This window comes from Scheffersomyces stipitis, chromosome 8 (genome assembly GCF_000209165.1).
Source record: "Scheffersomyces stipitis CBS 6054 chromosome 8, complete sequence".
Lineage (NCBI taxonomy): Eukaryota > Fungi > Ascomycota > Pichiomycetes > Serinales > Debaryomycetaceae > Scheffersomyces > Scheffersomyces stipitis.
Window position 1 is genome coordinate 283,264 of NC_009048.1, and position 22,051 is coordinate 305,314.

The 22,051-nt window shown below is 43.5% G+C and overlaps 2 protein-coding genes across 2 annotated transcripts; both read right to left on the bottom strand. All coding sequences in view use genetic code 12, as the record gives it.

Annotated features, from left to right (window-relative positions):
* Window positions 1-189: 189 nt before the first annotated feature.
* NHP10 (non-histone protein 10) lies at window positions 190-843 on the bottom strand (the record flags this gene model as incomplete). The annotated part of the gene is made up of 1 exon (XM_001386611.1): window positions 190-843. A coding segment is annotated over one exon (654 nt), but the record flags the coding sequence as incomplete, so codon positions are not given.
* A 3,129-nt stretch (window positions 844-3,972) lies between these two features.
* Window positions 3,973-7,273, bottom strand: POL5.3 (RNA-directed DNA polymerase Tps5.3 polyprotein; the record flags this gene model as incomplete). The annotated part of the gene is made up of 3 exons (XM_001386612.1): window positions 3,973-4,004; window positions 4,075-4,816; window positions 4,925-7,273. 3 exons carry the CDS (start codon window positions 7,271-7,273, stop codon window positions 3,973-3,975), a joined length of 3,123 nt encoding a protein of 1,040 aa, XP_001386649.2.
* Window positions 7,274-22,051: the final 14,778 nt, after the last annotated feature.

The window sequence follows — 22,051 nt, forward strand, 5'->3', positions numbered from 1 at the left end:
CTGAGAATCGACATCTCTCGATTCTTCCGGAGCCAAGGATTCGCGATTTTCATGGATGGTTTCTGTATCTTGGTCATAGTCTTCCTGTTCTTCCTGACCTCCTTCGATCTGCTCTGCAGTAGTTAGATCAGCCTCTTCTTCCTTCACTATGGACACTTCTATAGCAGGAACAATCCCATCATCCACCTTCTCCACTTTCTGTTTTTTATTTGGTCGCTTGTCTTCTGCACTATCTGTTGTCTGTTTCTTTTTATTGTAGGCTAACATTTCCGTCTGGTACCTAATTCTGTCATCTTCATACAATTTGTAATATGGCTTTCTATCCTCGTCATCTAGATTCTTCCATGCTTCAGTCATACTTTTGGACAAGTCAATTGTGCTGCCAGGATTCTTTTCTTCTATTTCTTGCCTAATCCGTTCTTTCTCCATATCGCAAAATATTAGATATGCATTAGTAGGTCTCTTTGGCAAATCGGGATCTCGTACTTTCTGGGTCCGAGAATTAACAGAAGATGCATCAGCATTCGAGGAAGTTCCAGGCTTACTCTTTTTACTACCCTTCTTTGCTAAGCCGTTCCTCAAAAGTTTACCGCCAACACTATTTAGAGACTCATCCAAAACGCTGGGCGTTGGTGGTGAAGCCATTTCTTCGAATCCACCAATACCACCAGGCAATAGGATAGCTCTCTCTTCCAATCTTTCCAACAAAATAACATATTCGAGTCTTAATCTTCGAATTGAAGCCTTTGTCCTTGAAAGCGCAAGAGTCGCAATCTCGTTACTCCCTTCAATTTCAGAAATTCTTCTTTTCAATTCTTTGCATTTCTGTTTATACTTTTGTTCTACAAAGTGATGTTAGTAATTGTTGGTAACACTATTGTACTTAATTCAAGATAAACTTACCTTCGCTTTCCGAAGATGTATCTTTTATTTGTGGCTTCATCCTCTGGTTGATACCTAGAAGCTAAAGCGAGTCTTCCCTGCTCAACATTAATGAACATTCAATATCTTCATATCAATTTTCTGAAGTAATCACATGATTAAAGTCTTAATGTATAATAATATACAGGATTTACCTCAATACCATTTCCGAGGATAGTAACCTCGGATTGGACTAATACCCAATATGGAAATATTACTGTTCCTTGAAATGGCCAACAAAATTAGAGAGTAGGAAGATATATAAGTCTCACAGAAACGGTCTAGTAAAAACAGAATCTAAATTCTTTCTCAGTGATTAATATAAGCCCAAATTCATTTACCTATTTAAGTCCAAAAGGCAAACCGGTCTCCATATACAGGTTCCTGTCATGTCTTGGGGGCAACGATGGATAACTTACTATATAAGGATCTTCTTTTACTTACTTAAATAATAAAAGCGAAGTTTATAAAAATAAGTTACATACTGGTCCTTTTGGGAGCTGTTTAGTTCATTGGTCAGCATGAATTGTTAAAACCTTGCGCCTCATTCTGTTTGCAATGAATGAAGCTAGCTGCTCAAGAAAAATGTGATCCTGCATAACTGCCGTCGGTGAACATGAGAAATTAACTGAGAGACAACAGTACTAATATATATATATATATATTGTGGTCAATATTTGCCTTGACTTCAAAATTTTAACCGGCATGATGTTTATAAAAGGTCAGATATACTGCAACTACTACTAAATCAAGGCATTAGAACAAAAAACTTCATGCGAGTCCAATTCATAAATGGGATTTACACGGTGAACTATAGAAGACTTCAGTATACAGTAAGACTCAGGGATATATGCACACGCGGCACACCGATAAGGTCTGAGATAATCCATGACGGGAACAAGAAACCAGCCCTTGTAAGGACACATAAACGAAGCTTGTAGCAGGGGTTGACGATTAGTTACAAAAACAGCACACACAACAGAATAGGGCCCAGACATAGCAAGCACCGAACCATGTATCAGGAGAGTTCGGGCTGTATTAAGAATGGCACGAATTGCACGTTCAGTGGTGCCATTTTGATGAAAATTGTGAGACACAGCTCTCATAGTTCTCTGATGTGAAATCCTTGTCCTGAAGGAATTTGGTCACTAAAGATAACATACTTATCAACGGAGTTTTCTTACACAACACCCACCGGCTAAGAAACAATGGAAGAGCTTGATGTGTTGAATCAATTGAGCTGAGAAGTCAGTCTTTTATGAGGATTGTTGAATTGCTTGCTTTGGAAGCTCAGTATTTTGGTAAGTTCAAAGTAAATTGATTTGCTTATATAGGATTGTTTTTATGAAAATTTAGAAAGAAGGGGAAGTAAGACCCTTTTAAATAGATTCAGTCTAATCACAGGCTGACGTAATCAAATGAGATAAGCCGAATTTCAGTTTGGTAATCATAATTGTTTCTCATTGAGGTCGTTATCCATTTTCTCATGTTAAAATCTCGATTAAATGGCTGCAAATCCTGCATTAATAAAATTAAGCATTGGATTAGCACAGAAATAATTTTCAGACCTTCATACTCAATATTAATGTATTTAACATCCCCTTAATCCAATGGTCATTTAATTATGTTAGTTGCATTCCTGATAGTTGGATTAAGTGTTGGAAGGTTCCTGGAGTTATGTAAACATGTCTGCAACATCGTCAGCAGATTTGATTTGGCGAAGTTTGACAATACTGTCTATGATTTTGTCACGGATGAAGTGATAGCGAATATCTATGTGTTTCGTACGTTCGTGGTGTACAGGATGTTCGCTGAGTTTGATACACGAGGTGTTATCTTCCCAAATCATTATTGGTAGTGATATTGGGATTCGAAGTTCTCTGAAGAATGTGATTAGCCAGATAACTTCTTTTATAACGGTTGCGAGGGCCATGTACTCAGCTTCAGTGGTTGACAATGCTGTGGTGGTTTGTTTCTTGGATTTCCAAGAGATTAGGCTTCCTCCATACTTGATGGCATACCCACTGATTGATTTCCTGTCACTGCTATCACTTCCCCAGTCTGAGTCGACAAACACTTGTAGATCGTTTATGTTTGTGTAGTGCTGACCGAGTTTCTGTGTTCCCTTTAGATAGCGGAGAACATGTTTGGCGGCAGTTAGAGTTACCTCTGTTGGTTCGTTGAAGTACCGACTTAACATTCCAACAATATAAGCAATATCACCTCGTATGGTATTGCTAGCATAAAGAAGCTTTCCTACTATGCTTCTGTAAATTGTTGCATCGCAGGGTTTGGATTTCTGGTTTAGATGCTGTCCCTGAATAATAGGACTTTTCACGCTGTTGAGCTCTTCAAGATTTAGTTCCTCCAACGTTTTCTTGATGTAGTCAGAAAGATTTGCTGTGATCCCTTCAGGGCCCTGTTCTATGTTGATTCCTAGGAATTTGCGTGCCAATCCAAGATCCTTCATCTTGAACTTGTTCAGGAGAAGTTTCTTGGCTTCGTAGATTTCATTTTCTCGAGGACTCGCAATAAGTAGGTCATCGACGTAAAGGCCAAGAATCACATTATTTCTTCTGTAGATCCCGAACTCGGATTTCGATCGAATAAAGCCGTTATTCTCCAAGAATTTATTAATAGTCGAGTTCCAGATCAATGGAGCTTGTTTTCGACCGTAGAGTGATTTGTTCAACTTACAAACCATATGTGGATATTGTTCATCTATGAAACCTTTAGGCTGCTTAATATAGAGTTCTGTGTCAATCTTCCCATTTAGGAAGGCCGTCGAGACGTCCATCTGATGAATCTTCATCTTATGTACAGCCGCTATGGCTAGTAGAAGTTTGATACTTTCACTCCTGATCACAGGCGCAAAGGTTTCTTCATAGTCAATTCCATGTTTTTGTCTAAAACCTAGAGCAACTAGTCTGGCTTTGTAAGTTCCATCATCTTTGATGGTATAGACCCACTTCATTCCTAGGGCTCGTTTCCCCTTAGGAAGCTCAGCAAGAGTCCACGTAGAGTTTTCCATTTGAGCACCAAATTCCTTATTCATAGCTTCAATCCATCGTTCTCGTTGAGGACTGTTAGTGGCTTCCTCATAGGTGCGTGGCACTTGGGGAGTCATTATGGTGACCATATATGCACTGCTACCCATAATAAGAGGTTGGCCGTGTGTTTCTGTGTAGTCGGGATCGTTGGGATTGTCTGCTTCTGAAAATGATTCACTATCGGTGGTAATATACTCAATTTGTTGTCTCTGCGGATAGCTGATCAAATTTTGATTGTCCTGTTGTCTCTGTGACCGTGTTGGAGCAAGTATTGGTCTGTGCGCCCTCTTGAGTGTTTGTGGATGTGTTCCATCACGCGACGGAACCGGGGTGAGTTTATGCTTAACCCCATTCACCGGAGGAGGACGCGATACAACAAGATGAGTTAGTTCGTTGTTGGCCTCAGAATTCAGAGGGACCAAGGCACGGTCAGTCAGCGATAGGATGAGTTCCATCCCCCCTGAAGCAGGCAACTCAATGAGACGAGTAGGAGAAAGACCCGGAGGGAGGAGGAATTGCGGAGGACGAGATTGAAGTGGGGGAGAATCAGGAACCTCAATAATAGGAGACGATTGAGGAGAGTCGGATTGAACCACCCGAGGCAGTGGTTGAGGAGGAGGTGGAGGTGTAGAGGACACCACAGTCTGCGTAGTAGGAGTATGACGAGTAAGCGGCAGAGAATAAGTGGTGGAGGTGTCCTCCATTTCCATATTAGAAGTAGGACGAATAAGCGGAAGGGGATCCATGTCGGAGGCATCCTCCATTTCCGAGTCGTGATAAGAAGAAAGATCATCCGAATCCATCACCACGATGTCCATATAGGTGGACGGATCTGGATATTCTTCCTGATCCAGCAGAACATCCATAGAGGAGCGTGTGGAGATCAGAGGTGACGAACGTGGATGAGTACCGTATTACTCAGGAGCATCGAAGAATTCCTGATCAAAGACTACTTCCATGTCATTGCCATCTTCAGACATAGGCTCAGGCTCAGTATCCGTAGAAACTATTTCCATGGGTATGGCTGATGAAGATCCAGGGATAGTGGGTGGAGCCTCAACCGCAGGATGAGGAAGACCGAGAGGAGCAGTAGTAAGTAAGGGTACTGTACGAGGTGCTGGAAGTGAAGGTACCGTACGAGTAGAAGGAAGAGATGGCACCTTACGAGTTGAAGGAAGGGATGGTACCTGACGAGGAGCAGGAAGGGATGGTACCTTACGAGGAGCAGGAATGGATGGTACCTCACGAGAAGCAGGAGCTGTGTAGGAGTCGTCAGACAGCTCGTAGGGATCATAGGGAGGCAGATCGGACCTCTGAACCGGAACAACTGCACGGGAAGGAGCAGTTTGGACCGCCGAAGTAGAGGGTACCGGAGCAGAAGAAGATACCGGAGCAGAAGCAGGCGCCGGAGTAGGAGAAGGTACCAGAATAGGAGAAGGCACCAGAATAGGAGAAGGCACCGGTGTAGGAGTCGACGGAGGCTGCGACAGATGAGTAGTAGATGCAGCAGGAGAGACCGGTGCCGAAGCAGACGACAGAGCTGCAGATGAACCTGGCGATTGAGCAACAGTACTGCCAGATGGCGTGGATGGAGGTGAGGGAGATGGGGCCAGAGATACATGAGGACCCTGAGTGAGGCCTGGAGCGGGTGCCAGAATAGAAGGAAAACTTCCACCACCACTACCACCACCACCAATGGAGGTAGCCGACACGACAGTTGACGTCAGAGGTCTTGCAAAAGGAAAGACATTTTCCTGGAACCGAACATGAGAAGAGGTAATCACTTGTCTGGTAGCGAGATCATAAACAAGATGAGCTTTCCGAAACGGATCAGATCCAAGATAAACACCCTTGATTGCACGAGCGACCAACTTCAGTTGACGGTGATTGGGTGGAACATTCACAAAGGCAGCACACCCAAACACTTTAAGTTGAGATAAGATAGGCCTCGCGCCATGCCAGAGTTCAAATGGCGAGCGATTTTGGAGAACAGGTGTTGGTAGCCGGTTTAGGAGAAATGCAGCATGTTGGAGTGCATGCGGGTAGAGGGGCGAAGGAAGAGAGCTCGCAGTAATCATGGTACGCGTTTTGTCAAGAACGGAGCGAATCGCTCTTTCAGCACGTCCATTTTGATGTGAGTTACCAGGCACAGTGAGCTGGGTCTGGATACCTTCTGCCGCAAAGAATGAAGTAAGCGTCAGATTGACAAACTCACCTCCATTGTCAGAACGAAAGTTACAGACACGGTAGCCACCACGACTGGAGAAGTGGTTTGTCCATGCCTTAATAACTTTGATAATGAAGTCCGCAGCATCCGATTTCTTGAGGATAGGGCCAACAGCCTTGAAGCGAGTAAAGTCGTCAAGAAGAATACAAAAATAAAACAACGAGGAGGGACCACCGGCATGAGGACCGGACAAATCACAGTGAAGAAGTTGCAAGGGAGCAGATGTGACTGGACCGGTGGTCGTTTTGGGAATAACCCGAGTGCTCTTGGAGCGAAGACATGCTTCACATGAAATCGAGTCGTGAACAGCCGTTCGAGGCATGTTCGGATATTTCAAGGCCAGACGAACGACAGTCGGAGAAGGGTGGCCAAGGCGAGCATGGACAAGAGCAGAGGCAGAAATAGGTGCCACACCAGGGTCCGCAGCAGGAGTAGCGACCGTAACAGGAGCGGGGGCCGAGTAGGCAGAGTGGTTAGCCCGCGAGACAGTCGAGGGGCGGACAATTTCGAGACACAGCAAGTAAAGATTTCTCAGGTCTCTGGTAGCAAGTTGGCCATACTTAGGGTGAACAATGTCATCATGAGAGATAACAAGCTTGTCGCCCGTAGTAGTAACAGCCAGGATGGAAAGAAGATTCTGAGTACAGTCAGGAACGTGAAGAACGTTAAAGACACGAATCTTCTGACCATGGAGATCAAACACAAGAGTACCACGACCGGCAATCGAGAGAGGCTCGTGACCGGCGTTCATGACAGAACCAGAGTGAGGAACGATGTCATGGAAGAGACTTCTGTCGTTACAAATGTGGGTAGAAGCACCTGAATCAAAAATAAAGCTGGCAGAGGAAGAAGAAGCCAAGAGAGCATAGTGGGTGTAGTGGGCGAGATGGGCATAGTAAGCACCGGGCTGGTCAAAACCAAAGGTCAGAGCATCATCAGCGAGAGCATAATGAGCAGCAGGCTTTGGACGAGAGCCGTGCTTCCTGCGGTGCTTTCCTGGACCGCCAGGACCGAAACGAGAAGCCATACGAGGAACTTCACCCTCACGATAGGGAGCAGGGCAGTTCTTGGCCATGTGACCACACCCATAGCAGTTGTAGCAATCAAGCTGCCAAATCAGATCCGTACCTTTAGCCTTGATCAAGTTCCTGGTGACAGGACCCGAAGGTGAAGACAAGGAGGTAAGGGCATAAGCAGATTGAGACGAGGACAGTGTTGAAATCCGGTATTAGATAAAGTTTGATAATGTTGAAATCCGGTATTAGATAAAGTTTGATAATGCATGAATATGCATGATCTAGAAAATATCATAGATACCGGATATTGATAATCTAATAGATTTGGCTGCAACTCTTGTGAGAGCAAATCATATATCATAATAAGGATATGGTGGTAATAGAAAACACAATGGCAGGTATACAGAGATGATAGGAGAACCCCACACGGACATATGGAAACAGATGTGGAGAAAGGTGTTGAGATTGGAAATCTAGAGTAATCCAATAGATTGAAGTTTAGTTATATAACAAGAAACTGAGCGTGCAAGAAACTGCGAATGCAAGAAATAATATTTCAGATTAGAAGCATTATTCAGAAACGCACAGGTTGCAAATTAAGCCGCACTGATGTGCAGGCAACTCTGAGGTATAAAAGAAAGCTGAAATCCTCAAAGTCTTGAAAAAGTTTATACGTTTATAATTAATCAATTTACGATTCATTTGAGGGAGGTTATTCTAGAGATGTAGAGAATAACATATTGAACAACTGTAGGATACGCTGTATCCATATAGACAAGTTGCGCGCCTTGTTTAAACAGTTGTATCAAGATAAAGAAGAAGACAGACAAATTACAACATGGATAGGCAATCAAGAGGTCTACATAAACTAGAGTCCATCATATCAACAATTCACATTTCAATAAAAGGTCTCAACCCCACAGCTATGAGATGAACGTGATGCAGAGAATAGGATCCATGAGATATTGAACAAGAATCACATGGAGCATGTGAGTGTGAGACAACAACATAAATAAGGGTGGTATCCCCTTAGAGTTAGATAGACTTTCTAAATGTTTTAATAACGATAACTAGAACAACTTACAAGTTCTACCTTTACTGTTAACAATTATTACACGTAAGACACTATGAATGCTTCTGAACTTCAACAGGTTATGAGCCGTCACCTGAAGTTCAACTACTCAATCTCGTTTCCTTCAGAACAAATGTTGACTTCCATCAACGACTTTTCATTATGGAAAACCAGAATGGATCAACTTTTCGAACCAATTGGAAAAGAATTTGTGGCATATCTTTTGCCTCTGACAAATGTTGACACTGGATACACTTCTGAGGACAGATCCGCATTCAACTCCTATATTGACTTTGTTCTTTCCAAAACCTTGTCTGAGAAAGTTCGTAGTACTCTCAGTCGTGAGCCAGTCACTGGCAGAGCACGTTGGTTACGGGTTCTTGATCTTTATGGTACCATGGATCACCACGATGTTGCTCACTATGTCAAGTCGTTATTGACAGTGATTAGCACTCCATCTTTGACAACTGACGTGGTTAAGCCGGTTTTTGACTCTCTTTATTCCTTGAACGAATCCTATACCTTTGATGAAATTAAGGGTCTTCACCTTCTAGTTACTCGAAGTTCCCCTAATCTCATGCAAAATTACTTCCACCTGGGCAACGAATCGTTGAAGTATGATGATGTTTTCAAATTTCTAGCAAAAGCAGAGAATTCTACCGAAACTCCTACTGCTCCATCAGTTCTTGCTGCTACCTTTTCCACTGACACCAGACGTCCTTCTGTTGATGCCAATGATCCGCTTTGGAACACTAAGTGTTACAACTGTGGTGGTCGTGGTCACAGACGTGATGTGTGTTGCTCGCCTATTCGTGTTGGTAAGTATACTGGATGGCTGACCAATACGTCCAAGAAGCGCTCCTTTAGTGACAATGAGCGCAAGAAGCAATACAAGTCAGGTGCTACTGCAAATGTTGCTGTTAACGAAAGTGCTTTCGTGCTCACTACAACCACCGGCACCACGACATCTCAGTCACCGGAGTTCATCTTTGACTCTGGTGCTTCGATTCACATTTGTCATGATCGGTCCTTGTTTTGGACTTTTCAACCGGAGTCCGGTAGTTTTGTTTCTTGTGCTGGCGGAGTTCGTCTTCCTGTCTTAGGTAGAGGGTCTATCAAGTTTAGGTCTGCTGATGAGACTATAGTCCTTCAGGAAGTATGCTATGTTCCAGAATGCACTAAGAATCTTATCTCCGTGCATGCTGCTGTTCGTGTCTCTGGTTCGCCCCTTACCACCAAAGTAGACGGAATCTATCATCCACGGATTGGTCGTTTTGGTGTCTATAGGGACGATCTTGGACTTTCCGTCCTTGATATGACACCTGTACCACCTTTAGTCTCCGCCTTATCTGTTCTTCATAACCGTCTTGGTCATCCGCATCAGGCTATTGAACAGCAAGTTCTTCGTGACAATTACTCGCTTGCTGAAATTGAGAAAATTGGTGATGTAACGAAGAGTTGTGCCAGCTGTCTGGAATATAAGAAGACACGTAGTATCCCGAAGGTTTCCCATAAATCGGATACAACAACTCCTTTACAAATCCTTCACTCGGATGTCTCCGGCCCTCATAATACGCCAGGAATCTCTTCTGAAAGTTATTTCTGTGTGCTTGTGGATGATTATAGCAAGTTTAAGTGGGTGTTCCCAATCGTTAGGAAGTCGGATGCGGCCCACCAGATTATTATCCATATTCGGCTATTACACTCATTTTTCTCTACTCGTGGTGGATATCGTGTTGGTGCCCTTCGTACAGATAATGGGGGTGAATTTGTCAACCATAGTCTCAGGAGCTTCCTTGAACAGGAAGGTATAGCACATCAGCGTACGGTTGCTCACAATTCTTATCAGAATGGAACCGCAGAGCGTTCGATCCGCTCGGTAATCGATAAGGCCAGGACGCTACTTGGACATGCTTCTGTTCCTCAAGCATTCTGGCCCTACGCTGTTAAATGTGCCGCATATTTATTGAATAGGCTCCCCTCCAGGATTATTGCTGACAAGACGCTGTTCGAACTATTGCACCTCGAACCACCGTCGATTGATCATCTTCGCACGTTTGGGTGTGCTGCATTTGCTTATATTCCTGAACCTCTTCGTCCCCTGAAATTCTCACCTCGGGCCGTTAAAGGCGTGATGTTAGGCTATGATAGCAACCGCTCCTCATACTTGATATATGAATTACATTCTCATAAAGTAGTTAGCTCCAATCAAGTTTCGTTTGATGAATCGATCTACCCATTTGAAAACTCACCTGATCATGCGCCAACTACGTCTGCTTCGACTATTCCTATGGGCGTGTCTGGTGTCCCTCGCTTCTCATCCGACGTTGCCACCACTTCACGAGCTGAACACATCTCGAGTGATGAACATGAAACTTCCTCGAGCGATCACTCACGCGCACAATCACCTGATATGCACAGGGAAGATTCTCCTGCTACCCCTGTATCTATTTCGCACAATTTGCAACCATTACATTCGTCCCCTGCTGGGTCTCTTCTGTCCTATGATTCCACGGACTCTGAACTTGCACGCATGCCATCTAATCTCCTCGCATCCGATTCTACGGGGGGTGAGGTTCTCACCAAACACTCATTGACACCAGTGATAAGTCCTGACCAAAATCAGAGGACAGGAAACAAGAGAAAGAAAGTGCCATCAACGAAGATGACAAAGAAAGTGAGATATGAATACATTGAAGATGACAATGAGTTTTGGAACGAGACTTTAGAATCGAATAGCGATGATCCGAATGATGATACATATGATGAAGCTAATATTTGCATCCAAGGTCATGCTTATCAAATGTCGGTTGAATCTACAGAGAGCAAGAAAGTACCAAACACATACGAAGAAGCCATTAATTCTTCAGATTCTGAGAAATGGATTGAAGCCATGAATACCGAAATGGCTGCTCATTCTGAAAATGACACATGGACATTAGTGGATCTCCCGGAAAAGAAAACGAAAGTCCTTGGAGTAAGATGGGTGTACACCATCAAGGATGGAGGAAAATACAAAGCTAGGCTTGTGGTACGAGGATTTCAACAAAGATATGGAGTTGATTACAAAGAGACGTTTGCTCCAGTAATTAGGAGTGAGAGTGTCAAGTTGTTACTTGCACTTGCGGCCATGTATGGAAAGAAGGTACACCAGATGGATGTGTCAACTGCATTCTTGAATGGTAAGATTGATCTTAAGATCTACATGAAGCAACCATCTGGGTACCAGGATTGTAGTGCCTTTGAGAAGGTGTGTCAGCTTAATAAGTCCTTGTACGGATTGAAACAGGCTCCATTGATATGGAATGAAACAATGAATAGTTTCCTTGAGAAGATCGGTTTTAAAAGGTCTTTGTCAGAGTATGGACTATACACGAGAAGAAGTGTGATCATTGGACTTTATGTCGATGATTTATTGATTGCTGGAGACAATCAGAATGAGATAAAAGAAATCAAGGGACAGTTGAGTGCCCAGTTCAAGATGAAAGATCTTGGAATAGCTAGGAAGTTCCTAGGCATTAATATCACTCAAGGGAGTGATGGAATAAAAGCAGACTTAGGGGATTATATTGATAAGATCCTAGAAGAGTTCGGAATGGAGAACTGTAACCCAGTATCAACACCAGGTTTGCCTGGATTGAAACTTGAAAATAACGAGACTGCGTTATTGGAGAATCCTACCTTATACCGATCAATAGTTGGAAAGTTGCTATATGCTAGCAACACGGTAAGAGGAGACATAAGTTTTATTACAGGAGTTCTCAGTAGATACTTTAAAGAGCCAAGAGAGGCACATCTTACAGCAGCGAAGCATGTTCTTCGATATCTCAAGGGAACCAGGTCTCTTGGGCAACGTTACTCAAAGACTGGACAACTTGAAGTATTTGTAGACGCAGATTGGGGATCTTCAACAGACAATAGGAAATCCATCACGGGCTATGCAGTGAAGTTCGGAGGAGGATTGATTTCTTGGAAATCGAAGAAGCAAGCTATAGTCGCAACTTCTACCACTGAAGCCGAATATATCGCACTAGCAGAAGCCGTGAAAGAAGTGCTTTGGTTAAGAACCCTATTTGGTGAACTACAGATACCACTAACATTACCTATAGGAATTCATGAGGATAATGTATCCTGTATAAAACTAAGTGAACATCCAACCGTTCATCTGAGGACTAAGCATATCGACATAAGATACCATTTCATCCGTGAAAGGATAAAAGAGGAGACCATAAAATTAATACCTGTCAAATCTGAATTCAATATAGCCGACATATTCACAAAGGCGCTAGCAAAACCACAACACATAAAATTAAGAGCGTTAGCAGGGATTTCGTGAAGAGACTATTAGATTAAGGGAGGCTGTTGAAATCCGGTATTAGATAAAGTTTGATAATGCATGAATATGCATGATCTAGAAAATATCGTAGATACCGGATATTGATAATCTAATAGATTTGGCTGCAACTCTTGTGAGAGCAAATCATATATCATAATAAGGATATGGTGGTAATAGAAAACACAATGGCAGGTATACAGAGATGATAGGAGAACCCCACACGGACATATGGAAACAGATGTGGAGAAAGGTCTCAACCCCACAGCTATGAGATGAACGTGATGCAGAGAATAGGATCCATGAGATATTGAACAAGAATCACATGGAGCATGTGAGTGTGAGACAACAACATAAATAAGGGTGGTATCCCCTTAGAGTTAGATAGACTTTCTAAATGTTTTAATAACGATAACTAGAACAACTTACAAGTTCTACCTTTACTGTTAACAATTATTACACGTAAGACACTATGAATGCTTCTGAACTTCAACAAGAAGCAATCCAAGTCAGGTGCTACTGCAAATGTTGCTGTTAACGAAAGTGCTTTCGTGCTCACTACAACCACCGGCACCACGACATCTCAGTCACCGGAGTTCATCTTTGACTCTGGTGCTTCGATTCACATTTGTCATGATCGGTCCTTGTTTTGGACTTTTAAACCGGAGTCCGGTAGTTTTGTTTCTTGTGCTGGCGGAGTTCGTCTTCCTGTCTTAGGTAGAGGGTCTATCTGTTGAACTGTTTGCTTTGGAAGCTCAGTAGATTGAATCGGATTGTTCATAATGTAGGACAGTATATTGATTAACTTATTTAAGATAGATAATTTCCATATAGAAGAAGAAAAGTTATAGAAAGTTAGAAAGGAGAAGGGGGAGTAAGACCCCCTTATATAGATGCCAAATACAATCACAGGCTGACCCCTCATCAGGATGAAATGAAACGACATGACCAGAATTTCAGGTTAGTCGGACATAATTGATTCTCATTGGTAGATGTTATCTTATCACATTACTGTGCACAATTATGTCTGAATGGCTGCAAATCCTGCATTCATAAAGTTTACGCATTGGATTAAAAATAGAATATAGAATATGCTTTTAGGTTTGATATCAGCATATTCAACATCCCCCCTTAATCCAATGGTCATTTTATTGGGTTAGTTGCATTCCTGATAGTTGGATTAAGTGTTGGAAGGTTCCTGGAGTTAGTCCTTTTGTAAACATATCTGCAACGTTGTCGGCAGATTTGATTTGGCGAAGTTTGACAATATTGTCTATGATTTTGTCACGGATAAAGTGATAGCGAATATCTATGTGTTTCGTACGTTCGTGGTGTACAGGATGTTCGCTGAGTTTGATACACGAGGTGTTATCTTCCCAAATCATTATTGGTAGTGATATTGGGATTCGAAGTTCTCTGAAGAATGTTATTAGCCAGATAACTTCTTTTATAACGGTTGCGAGGGCCATGTACTCAGCTTCAGTGGTTGACAATGCTGTGGTGGTTTGTTTCTTGGATTTCCAAGAGATTAGGCTTCCCCCATACTTGATGGCATACCCACTGATTGATTTCCTGTCACTGCTATCACTTCCCCAGTCTGAGTCAACAAACACTTGTAGATCGTTTATGTTTGTGTAGTGCTGACCGAGTTTCTGTGTTCCTTTTAGATAGCGGAGAACATGTTTGGCGGCAGTTAGAGTTACCTCTGTTGGTTCGTTGAAGTACCGACTTAACATTCCAACAATATAAGCAATATCACCTCGTATGGTATTGCTAGCATAAAGAAGCTTTCCTACTATGCTTCTGTAAATTGTTGCATCGCAGGGTTTGGATTTCTGGTTTAGATGCTGTCCCTGAATAATAGGACTTTTCACGCTGTTGAGCTCTTCAAGATTTAGTTCCTCCAACGTTTTCTTGATGTAGTCAGAAAGATTTGCTGTGATCCCTTCAGGGCCCTGTTCTATGTTGATTCCTAGGAATTTGCGTGCCAATCCAAGATCCTTCATCTTGAACTTGTTCAGGAGAAGTTTCTTGGCTTCGTAGATTTCATTTTCTCGAGGACTCGCAATAAGTAGGTCATCAACGTAAAGGCCAAGAATCACATTATTTCTTCTGTAGATCCCGAACTCGGATTTTGATCGAATAAAGCCGTTATTCTCCAAGAATTTATTAATAGTCGAGTTCCAGATCAATGGAGCTTGTTTTAGACCGTAGAGTGATTTGTTCAACTTACAAACCATATGTGGATATTGTTCATCCATGAAACCTTTAGGCTGCTTAATGTAGAGTTCTGTGTCAATCTTCCCATTTAGGAAGGCCGTCGAGACGTTCATCTGATGAATCTTCATCTTATGTACAGCCGCTATGGCTAGTAGAAGTTTGATACTTTCACTCCTGATCACAGGCGCAAAGGTTTCTTCATAGTCAATTCCATGTTTTTGTCTAAAACCTAGAGCAACTAGTCTGGCTTTGTAAGTTCCATCATCTTTGATGGTATATACCCACTTCATTCCTAGGGCTCGTTTTCCCTTAGGAAGCTCAGCAAGAGTCCACGTGGAGTTTTCCATTTGAGCACCAAATTCCTTGTTCATAGCTTCAATCCATCGTTCTCGTTGAGGACTGTTAGTGGCTTCCTCATAGGTGCGTGGCACTTGTGGAGTCATTATGGTGACCATAAATGCACTGCTACCCATAATGAGAGGTTGGCCATGTGTTTCAGTATAGTCGAGATCGTTGGGATTGTCTGCTTCTGAAAACGATTCACTATCGGTGGTGATGTACTCAATTTGTTGTCTCTGTGGATAGTTGATCAAATTTTGATTGTCCTGTTGTCTCTGTGACCGTGTTGGAACAAGTATTGGTCTGTGTGCCCGCTTGAGTGTTTGTGGATGTGTTCCATCACGCGACGGAACCGGGGTGAGTTTATGCTTAACCCCATTCACCGGAGGAGGACGCGATACAACAAGATGAGTTAGTTTGTTGTTGGCCTCAGAATTCAGAGGGACCAAGGCACGGTCAGTCAGCGATAGGATGAGTTCCATCCCCCCTGAAGCAGGCAACTCAATGAGACGAGTAGGAGAAAGACCCGGAGGGAGGAGGAATTGCTGAGGACGAGATTGAAGTGGGGGAGAATCAGGAACCTCAATAATAGGAGAGGATTGTGGAGAGTCGGATTGAACGACCCGAGGCAGTGGTTGAGGAGGAGGTGGAGGAGTGGAGGACACCACAGTCTGCGTAGTAGGAGTATGACGAGTGAGCGGCAGAGGATAAGTGGCGGAGGTGTCCTCCATTTCCATATTAGAAGTAGGACGAATAAGCGGAAGGGGATCCATGTCGGAGGCATCCTCCATTTCCGAGTCATGATAAGAAGAAAGGTCATCCGAATCCATCACCACGATGTCCATATAGGTGGACGGATCTGGATATTCTTCCTGATCCAGCAGAACATCCATAGAGGAGCGCGTGGAGATCAAAGGTGACGAACGGGGATGAGTACCGTATTGCTCAGGAGCATCGAAGAATTCCTGATCAGAGACCACTTCCATGTCATAGCCATCTTCAGACATAGGTTCAGGCTCAGTATCCGTAGAGTCTATTTCCATGGGTATGGCTGATGAAGATCCAGGGATAGGGGATGGAGCCTCAACCGCAGGATGAGGAAGACCGAGAGGAGCAGTAGGAGCAGATGGTCTATTGCGAGGAACAGGAAGAAGGGAGGGTACTGTACGAGGTGCTGGAAGTGAAGGTACCGTACGAGTAGAAGGAAGAGATGGCACCTTACGAGTTGAAGGAAGGGAGGGTACCTTACGAGGAGCAGGAAGGGATGGTACCGTACGAGGAGCAGTAAGAGTTGGTACCTCACGAGAAGCAGGAGCTGTATAGGAGTCGTCAGACAGCTCGTAGGAGTCAGAGGGAGGCAGATCGGACCTCTGAGCCAGAACAACGGCACGGGATGGTGCAGTTAGGGCCGCAGAAGTAGAAAGTACCAGAGTATCAGAAGGTACCGGAGCAGAAGAAGGTACCGGAGTAGAAGCAGGAGACGGAGTAGGAGAAGGTACCAGAATAGGAGAAGGCACCGGTGTAGGAGTCGACGGAGGCTGCGACAGAGGAGTAGTGGATGCAGCAGGAGAGACCGGTGCCGAAGCAGACGACAGAGCGGCAGATGAACCTGGCGATTGAACAACAGTACTGCCAGATGGCGTCGATGGAGGCGAGGGAGATGGGGCCAGAGACACACGAGGACCCTGAGTGAGGCCTGGAGCAGGTGCCAGAATAGAAGGAAAACTGCCACCACCACTACCTCCACCACCAATGGAGGTAGTCGATACAACAGTAGACGTCAGAGGTCTAGCAAAAGGAAAGACATTTTCTTGGAACCGAACATGAGAAGAGGTAATCACTTGTCTGGTAGCGAGATCATAAACAAGATGAGCCTTCCGAAACGGATCAGATCCAAGATAAACACCCTTGATTGCACGAGCGACCAACTTCAGTTGACGGTGATTGGGTGGAACATTCACAAAGGCAGCACACCCAAACACTTTAAGTTGAGATAAGATAGGCCTCGCGCCATGCCAGAGTTCAAATGGCGAGCGATTTTGGAGAACAGGTGTTGGTAGCCGGTTTAGGAGAAATGCAGCATGTTGGAGTGCATGCGGGAAGAGCGGTGAAGGAAGAGAACACGCAGTGATCATGGTACGCGTTTTGTCAAGAACGGAGCGAATGGCTCTTTCAGCACGTCCATTTTGGTGTGAGTTACCAGGCACAGTGAGCTGGGTCTGGATACCTTCTGCCGCAAAGAATGAAGTAAGCGTCAGATTGACAAACTCACCTCCATTGTCAGAACGAAAGTTACAGACACGGTAGCCACCACGACTGGAGAAGTGGTTTGTCCATGCCTTAATAACTTTGATAATGAAGTCCGCAGCATCCGATTTCTTGAGAATAGGCCCAACAGCCTTGAAGCGAGTAAAGTCGTCAAGAAGAATACAAAAATAAAACAACGAGGAGGGACCACCGGCATGAGGACCGGATAAGTCACAGTGAAGAAGTTGCAAGGGAGCAGATGTGACTGGACCGGTGGTCGTTTTGGGAATAACCCGAGTGCTCTTGGAGCGAAGACATGCTTCACATGAAATCGAGTCGTGAACAGCCGTGCGAGGCATGTTCGGATATTTCAAGGCCAGACGAACGACAGTCGGAGAAGGGTGGCCAAGGCGAGCATGGACAAGAGCAGAGGCAGAAATAGGTGCCACAACAGGGTCCGCAGCAGGAGCAGCGACCGTAACAGGAGCGGGGGCCGAGTAGGCAGAGTGGTCAGCCCGCGAGACAGTCGAGGGGCGGACAATTTGAAGACACAGCAAGTAAAGATTTCTCAGGTCTCTGGTAGCAAGTTGGCCATACTTGGGGTGAACAATATCATCATGAGAGATAACAAGCTTGTCGCCCGTAGTAGTAACAGCCAGGATGGAAAGAAGATTCTGAGTACAGTCAGGAACGTAAAGAACATTGAACACCCGAATCTTCTGACCATGGAGATCAAACACAAGAGTACCACGACCGGCAATCGAGAGAGGCTCGTGACCGGCGTTCATGACAGAACCAGAGTGAGGAATGATGTCATGGAAGAGACTTCTATCGTTACAAATGTGGGTAGAAGCACCTGAATCAAAAATAAAGCTGGCAGAGGAAGAAGAAGCCAAGAGGGCATAGTGGGTGTAGTGAGCGAGATGAGCATAGTAAGCACCAGGTTGGTCAAAACCAAAAGTCAGAGCATCATCAGTGAGAGCATAATGAGCAGCAGGCTTTGGACGAGAGCCGTGCTTCCTGCGGTGCTTTCCTGGACCGCCAGGACCGAAGCGTGAGGCCATACGAGGAACTTCACCCTCACGATAAGGAGCAGGGCAGTTCTTGGCCATGTGACCACACCCATAGCAGTTGTAGCAATCAAGCTGCCAAATCAGATCCGTACCTTTAGCCTTGATCAAGTTCCTGGTGACAGGACCCGAAGGTGAAGACAAGGAGGTAAGGGCATAAGCAGATTGAGACGAGGACAGGACCAGCAAGGCGGAGGACGTGGCAGGAGGAGAAAGTTCATCATGATAAGCAAAGAAATTGAGAACTTCGTCCGCAGTCACCGTGGGAGTCAGGCGAACTTGAGAAAAGAATAGATCTCTCACCTTGGAGTTTCCCGTACCATAAAGGAAGAGGAGCGCTTTCATGGAGTCGTTATCGTACTTCGTCATAAACGCAGTCAACTTTTCAGCAATCAAGAACCCAGCTTCAGTCGTAATAGTCGGATCAGCAAGGCGACCAAATAAGTACTTGAGATAACCGACCGCATCCCTAGAGCTGGCGATCGCATACTTGGTTTCGACAGCTTTCCAAGTTTCGACACCCAGAGAGTAGTGCGTGAACAATGACTGAACGTCAGGCTTCATACACTTGAGGATAAGCTCACGGAGCTTGTGGCTTAACGCCTGCTGGTCCGTAAAGGTGATGGAAAGTTCTTTCTCTGAAAGATAAGCAGCAATCTCTGTAGCCAAGACACAGCTACTGAACATACCAGTCATCCAGTCTTTCCATTCCAGAAAGTTCTCACGGCCTCTGAGAAGAAGAGTATCAATGACCATGAGGCCGGAATTTAATTGGCTCATAACCTGTTGAACTGTTTGCTTTGGAAGCTCAGTAGATTGAATCGGATTGTTCATAATGTAGGACAGTATATTGATTAACTTATTTAAGATAGATAATTTCCATATAGAAGAAGAAAAGTTATAGAAAGTTAGAAAGGAGAAGGGGGAGTAAGACCCCCTTATATAGATGCCAAATACAATCACAGGCTGACCCCTCATCAGGATGAAATGAAACGACATGACCAGAATTTCAGGTTAGTCGGACATAATTGATTCTCATTGGTAGATGTTATCTTATCACATTACTGTGCACAATTATGTCTGAATGGCTGCAAATCCTGCATTCATAAAGTTTACGCATTGGATTAAAAATAGAATATAGAATATGCTTTTAGGTTTGATATCAGCATATTCAACACTATCAAGTTTAGGTCTGCTGATGAGACTATAGTCCTTCAGGAAGTATGCTATGTTCCAGAATGCACTAAAAATCTTATCTCCGTGCATGCTGCTGTTCGTGTCTCTGGTTCGCCCCTTACCACCAAAGTAGACGGAATCTATCATCCACGGATTGGTCGTTTTGGTGTATATAGGGACGATCTTGGACTTTCCGTCCTTGATATGACACCTGTACCACCTTTAGTCTCCGCCTTATCTGTTCTTCATAACCGTCTTGGTCATCCGCATCAGGCTATTGAACAGCAAGTTCTTCGTGACAATTACTCGCTTGCTGATATTGAGAAAATTGGTGATGTAACGAAGAGTTGTGCCAGCTGTCTGGAATATAAGAAGACACGTATATTGAAATGTGAATTGTTGATATGATGGACTCTAGTTTATGTAGACCTCTTGATTGCCTATCCATGTTGTAATTTGTCTGTCTTCTTCTTTATCTTGATACAACTGTTTAAACAAGGCGCGCAACTTGTCTATATGGATACAGCGTATCCTACAGTTGTTCAATATGTTATTCTCTACATCTCTAGAATAACCTCCCTCAAATGAATCGTAAATTGATTAATTATAAACGTATAAACTTTTTCAAGACTTTGAGGATTTCAGCTTTCTTTTATACCTCAGAGTTGCCTGCACATCAGTGCGGCTTAATTTGCAACCTGTGCGTTTCTGAATAATGCTTCTAATCTGAAATATTATTTCTTGCATTCGCAGTTTCTTGCACGCTCAGTTTCTTGTTATATAACTAAACTTCAATCTATTGGATTACTCTAGATTTCCAATCTCAACATTCCCCCATAATCTAATGGTTATTGAAGTTTGCATCTGATCCAGCTCTTAGTTCAAATCAGTAGCATCTGTTTTGAAAGTATTTGTGAACTTTCACTCTTTGCACTTCCTGATAGACTGGTAATAATCTTCGTGATGTATAGTCCTTATTTTCAGATTCCATTTGGAGCATCTTGATCACTAGTGATTATTTCTTAAATTTCCTGTTAAATTTCATCCAGGAGTAGTATTCCATCACTTACGTGATGGTCATATTGTTGTTGGGTAGGATACCCACATTGTGTTGTGATTATCGAGATCAACATTATATCCGATAACGATGTTAGTATGGTATAATGTAGATATAAGAATGAGGTTATTTGTGTGTACGGCACACTGTAGACATAACCATATCTAACGATGAATCAATTCAACATTACTATTAGATTAGATCATTTGATATTTCCAATGTTCAATACTCCTGCTCTTAATCTAATAGTCGTTCATTTTACTCTTACACATTTTGTAAGGGCAACTGTGTAATCAAGTACTCTTGGATTAGAACAGCAATCTATTCACATTCCCCCATAATCTAAAAGTACAACATTCGTAATTCACAGATTTGTAGTTTGCACACGCAATGTTCACTATCATCCTCACAGTAAATAAAGGTAGTGATGATAGTTTCAGTCAGAACATAGACTCATGTTTCTTATCAGAACCGGTGAGTACTGCACCGCTTGTGCAGATTTTATAACAGCGCATACTATTCTATATTCGAGAATAGGGTTGCTATCTTTAGCAGATACTCCTTGAATTTGGAGTAGAAAGTAATTCAGATGATACACGTAGACTGCATGGGCCCAACAGACTGACGTGGAATCATATGGTTAATATGGACTCTCGGAGCACCATATTGTAGGTTAAATGGAACGCGACATAAGGTTCCAAATAGCACCGCAACCATGGAATGACTGCGAGTGTATCATTCTAGGTAAGCGAGAACACAATCAGGTTTCTCGCAGAATACAGAGAATACAGTCACAGTAGACTGTAGCAATTAATCGTAAAAGAATTAAGAATGACCGGGTGTCACTTTAAAATACAGAAGGAATACCCAAGTTTGTTGGGTAAGACGAGAGGTAGTCGTAACGGACTACAGTAGGGAGCCACGGCAGGCTCAGCAATAAATAATAGGAGAACACTCGGGGATCTCTCATATCAGATGATATAGTTATAGAAGACTAGCATCAATAAATAGTGGCAGTCTTCTATAACTAGTCGCAAAGGAATAATAGTAAGTAGTAATAACAGACCGAAAGCAAGTAACCATTATGAGCTTGCAGTAAACAGATGGGAACGACCACTGCAAATGGTCACATAGAGCTGACAGGAAGTAATTACTCGTCACCCACAGTAAATGGTCCTACAGTACTAGCAGCATAGTCACAAGTGACTAACAATAGCAACTATTCACACAGGACTAACGAGAATCAGTCAGTGGATTGTCAAAAACTAGTTACTCAGGACCAGAAGGAATCAGCCAAGATAGTGGGCAGTAGGTAGTCACTCG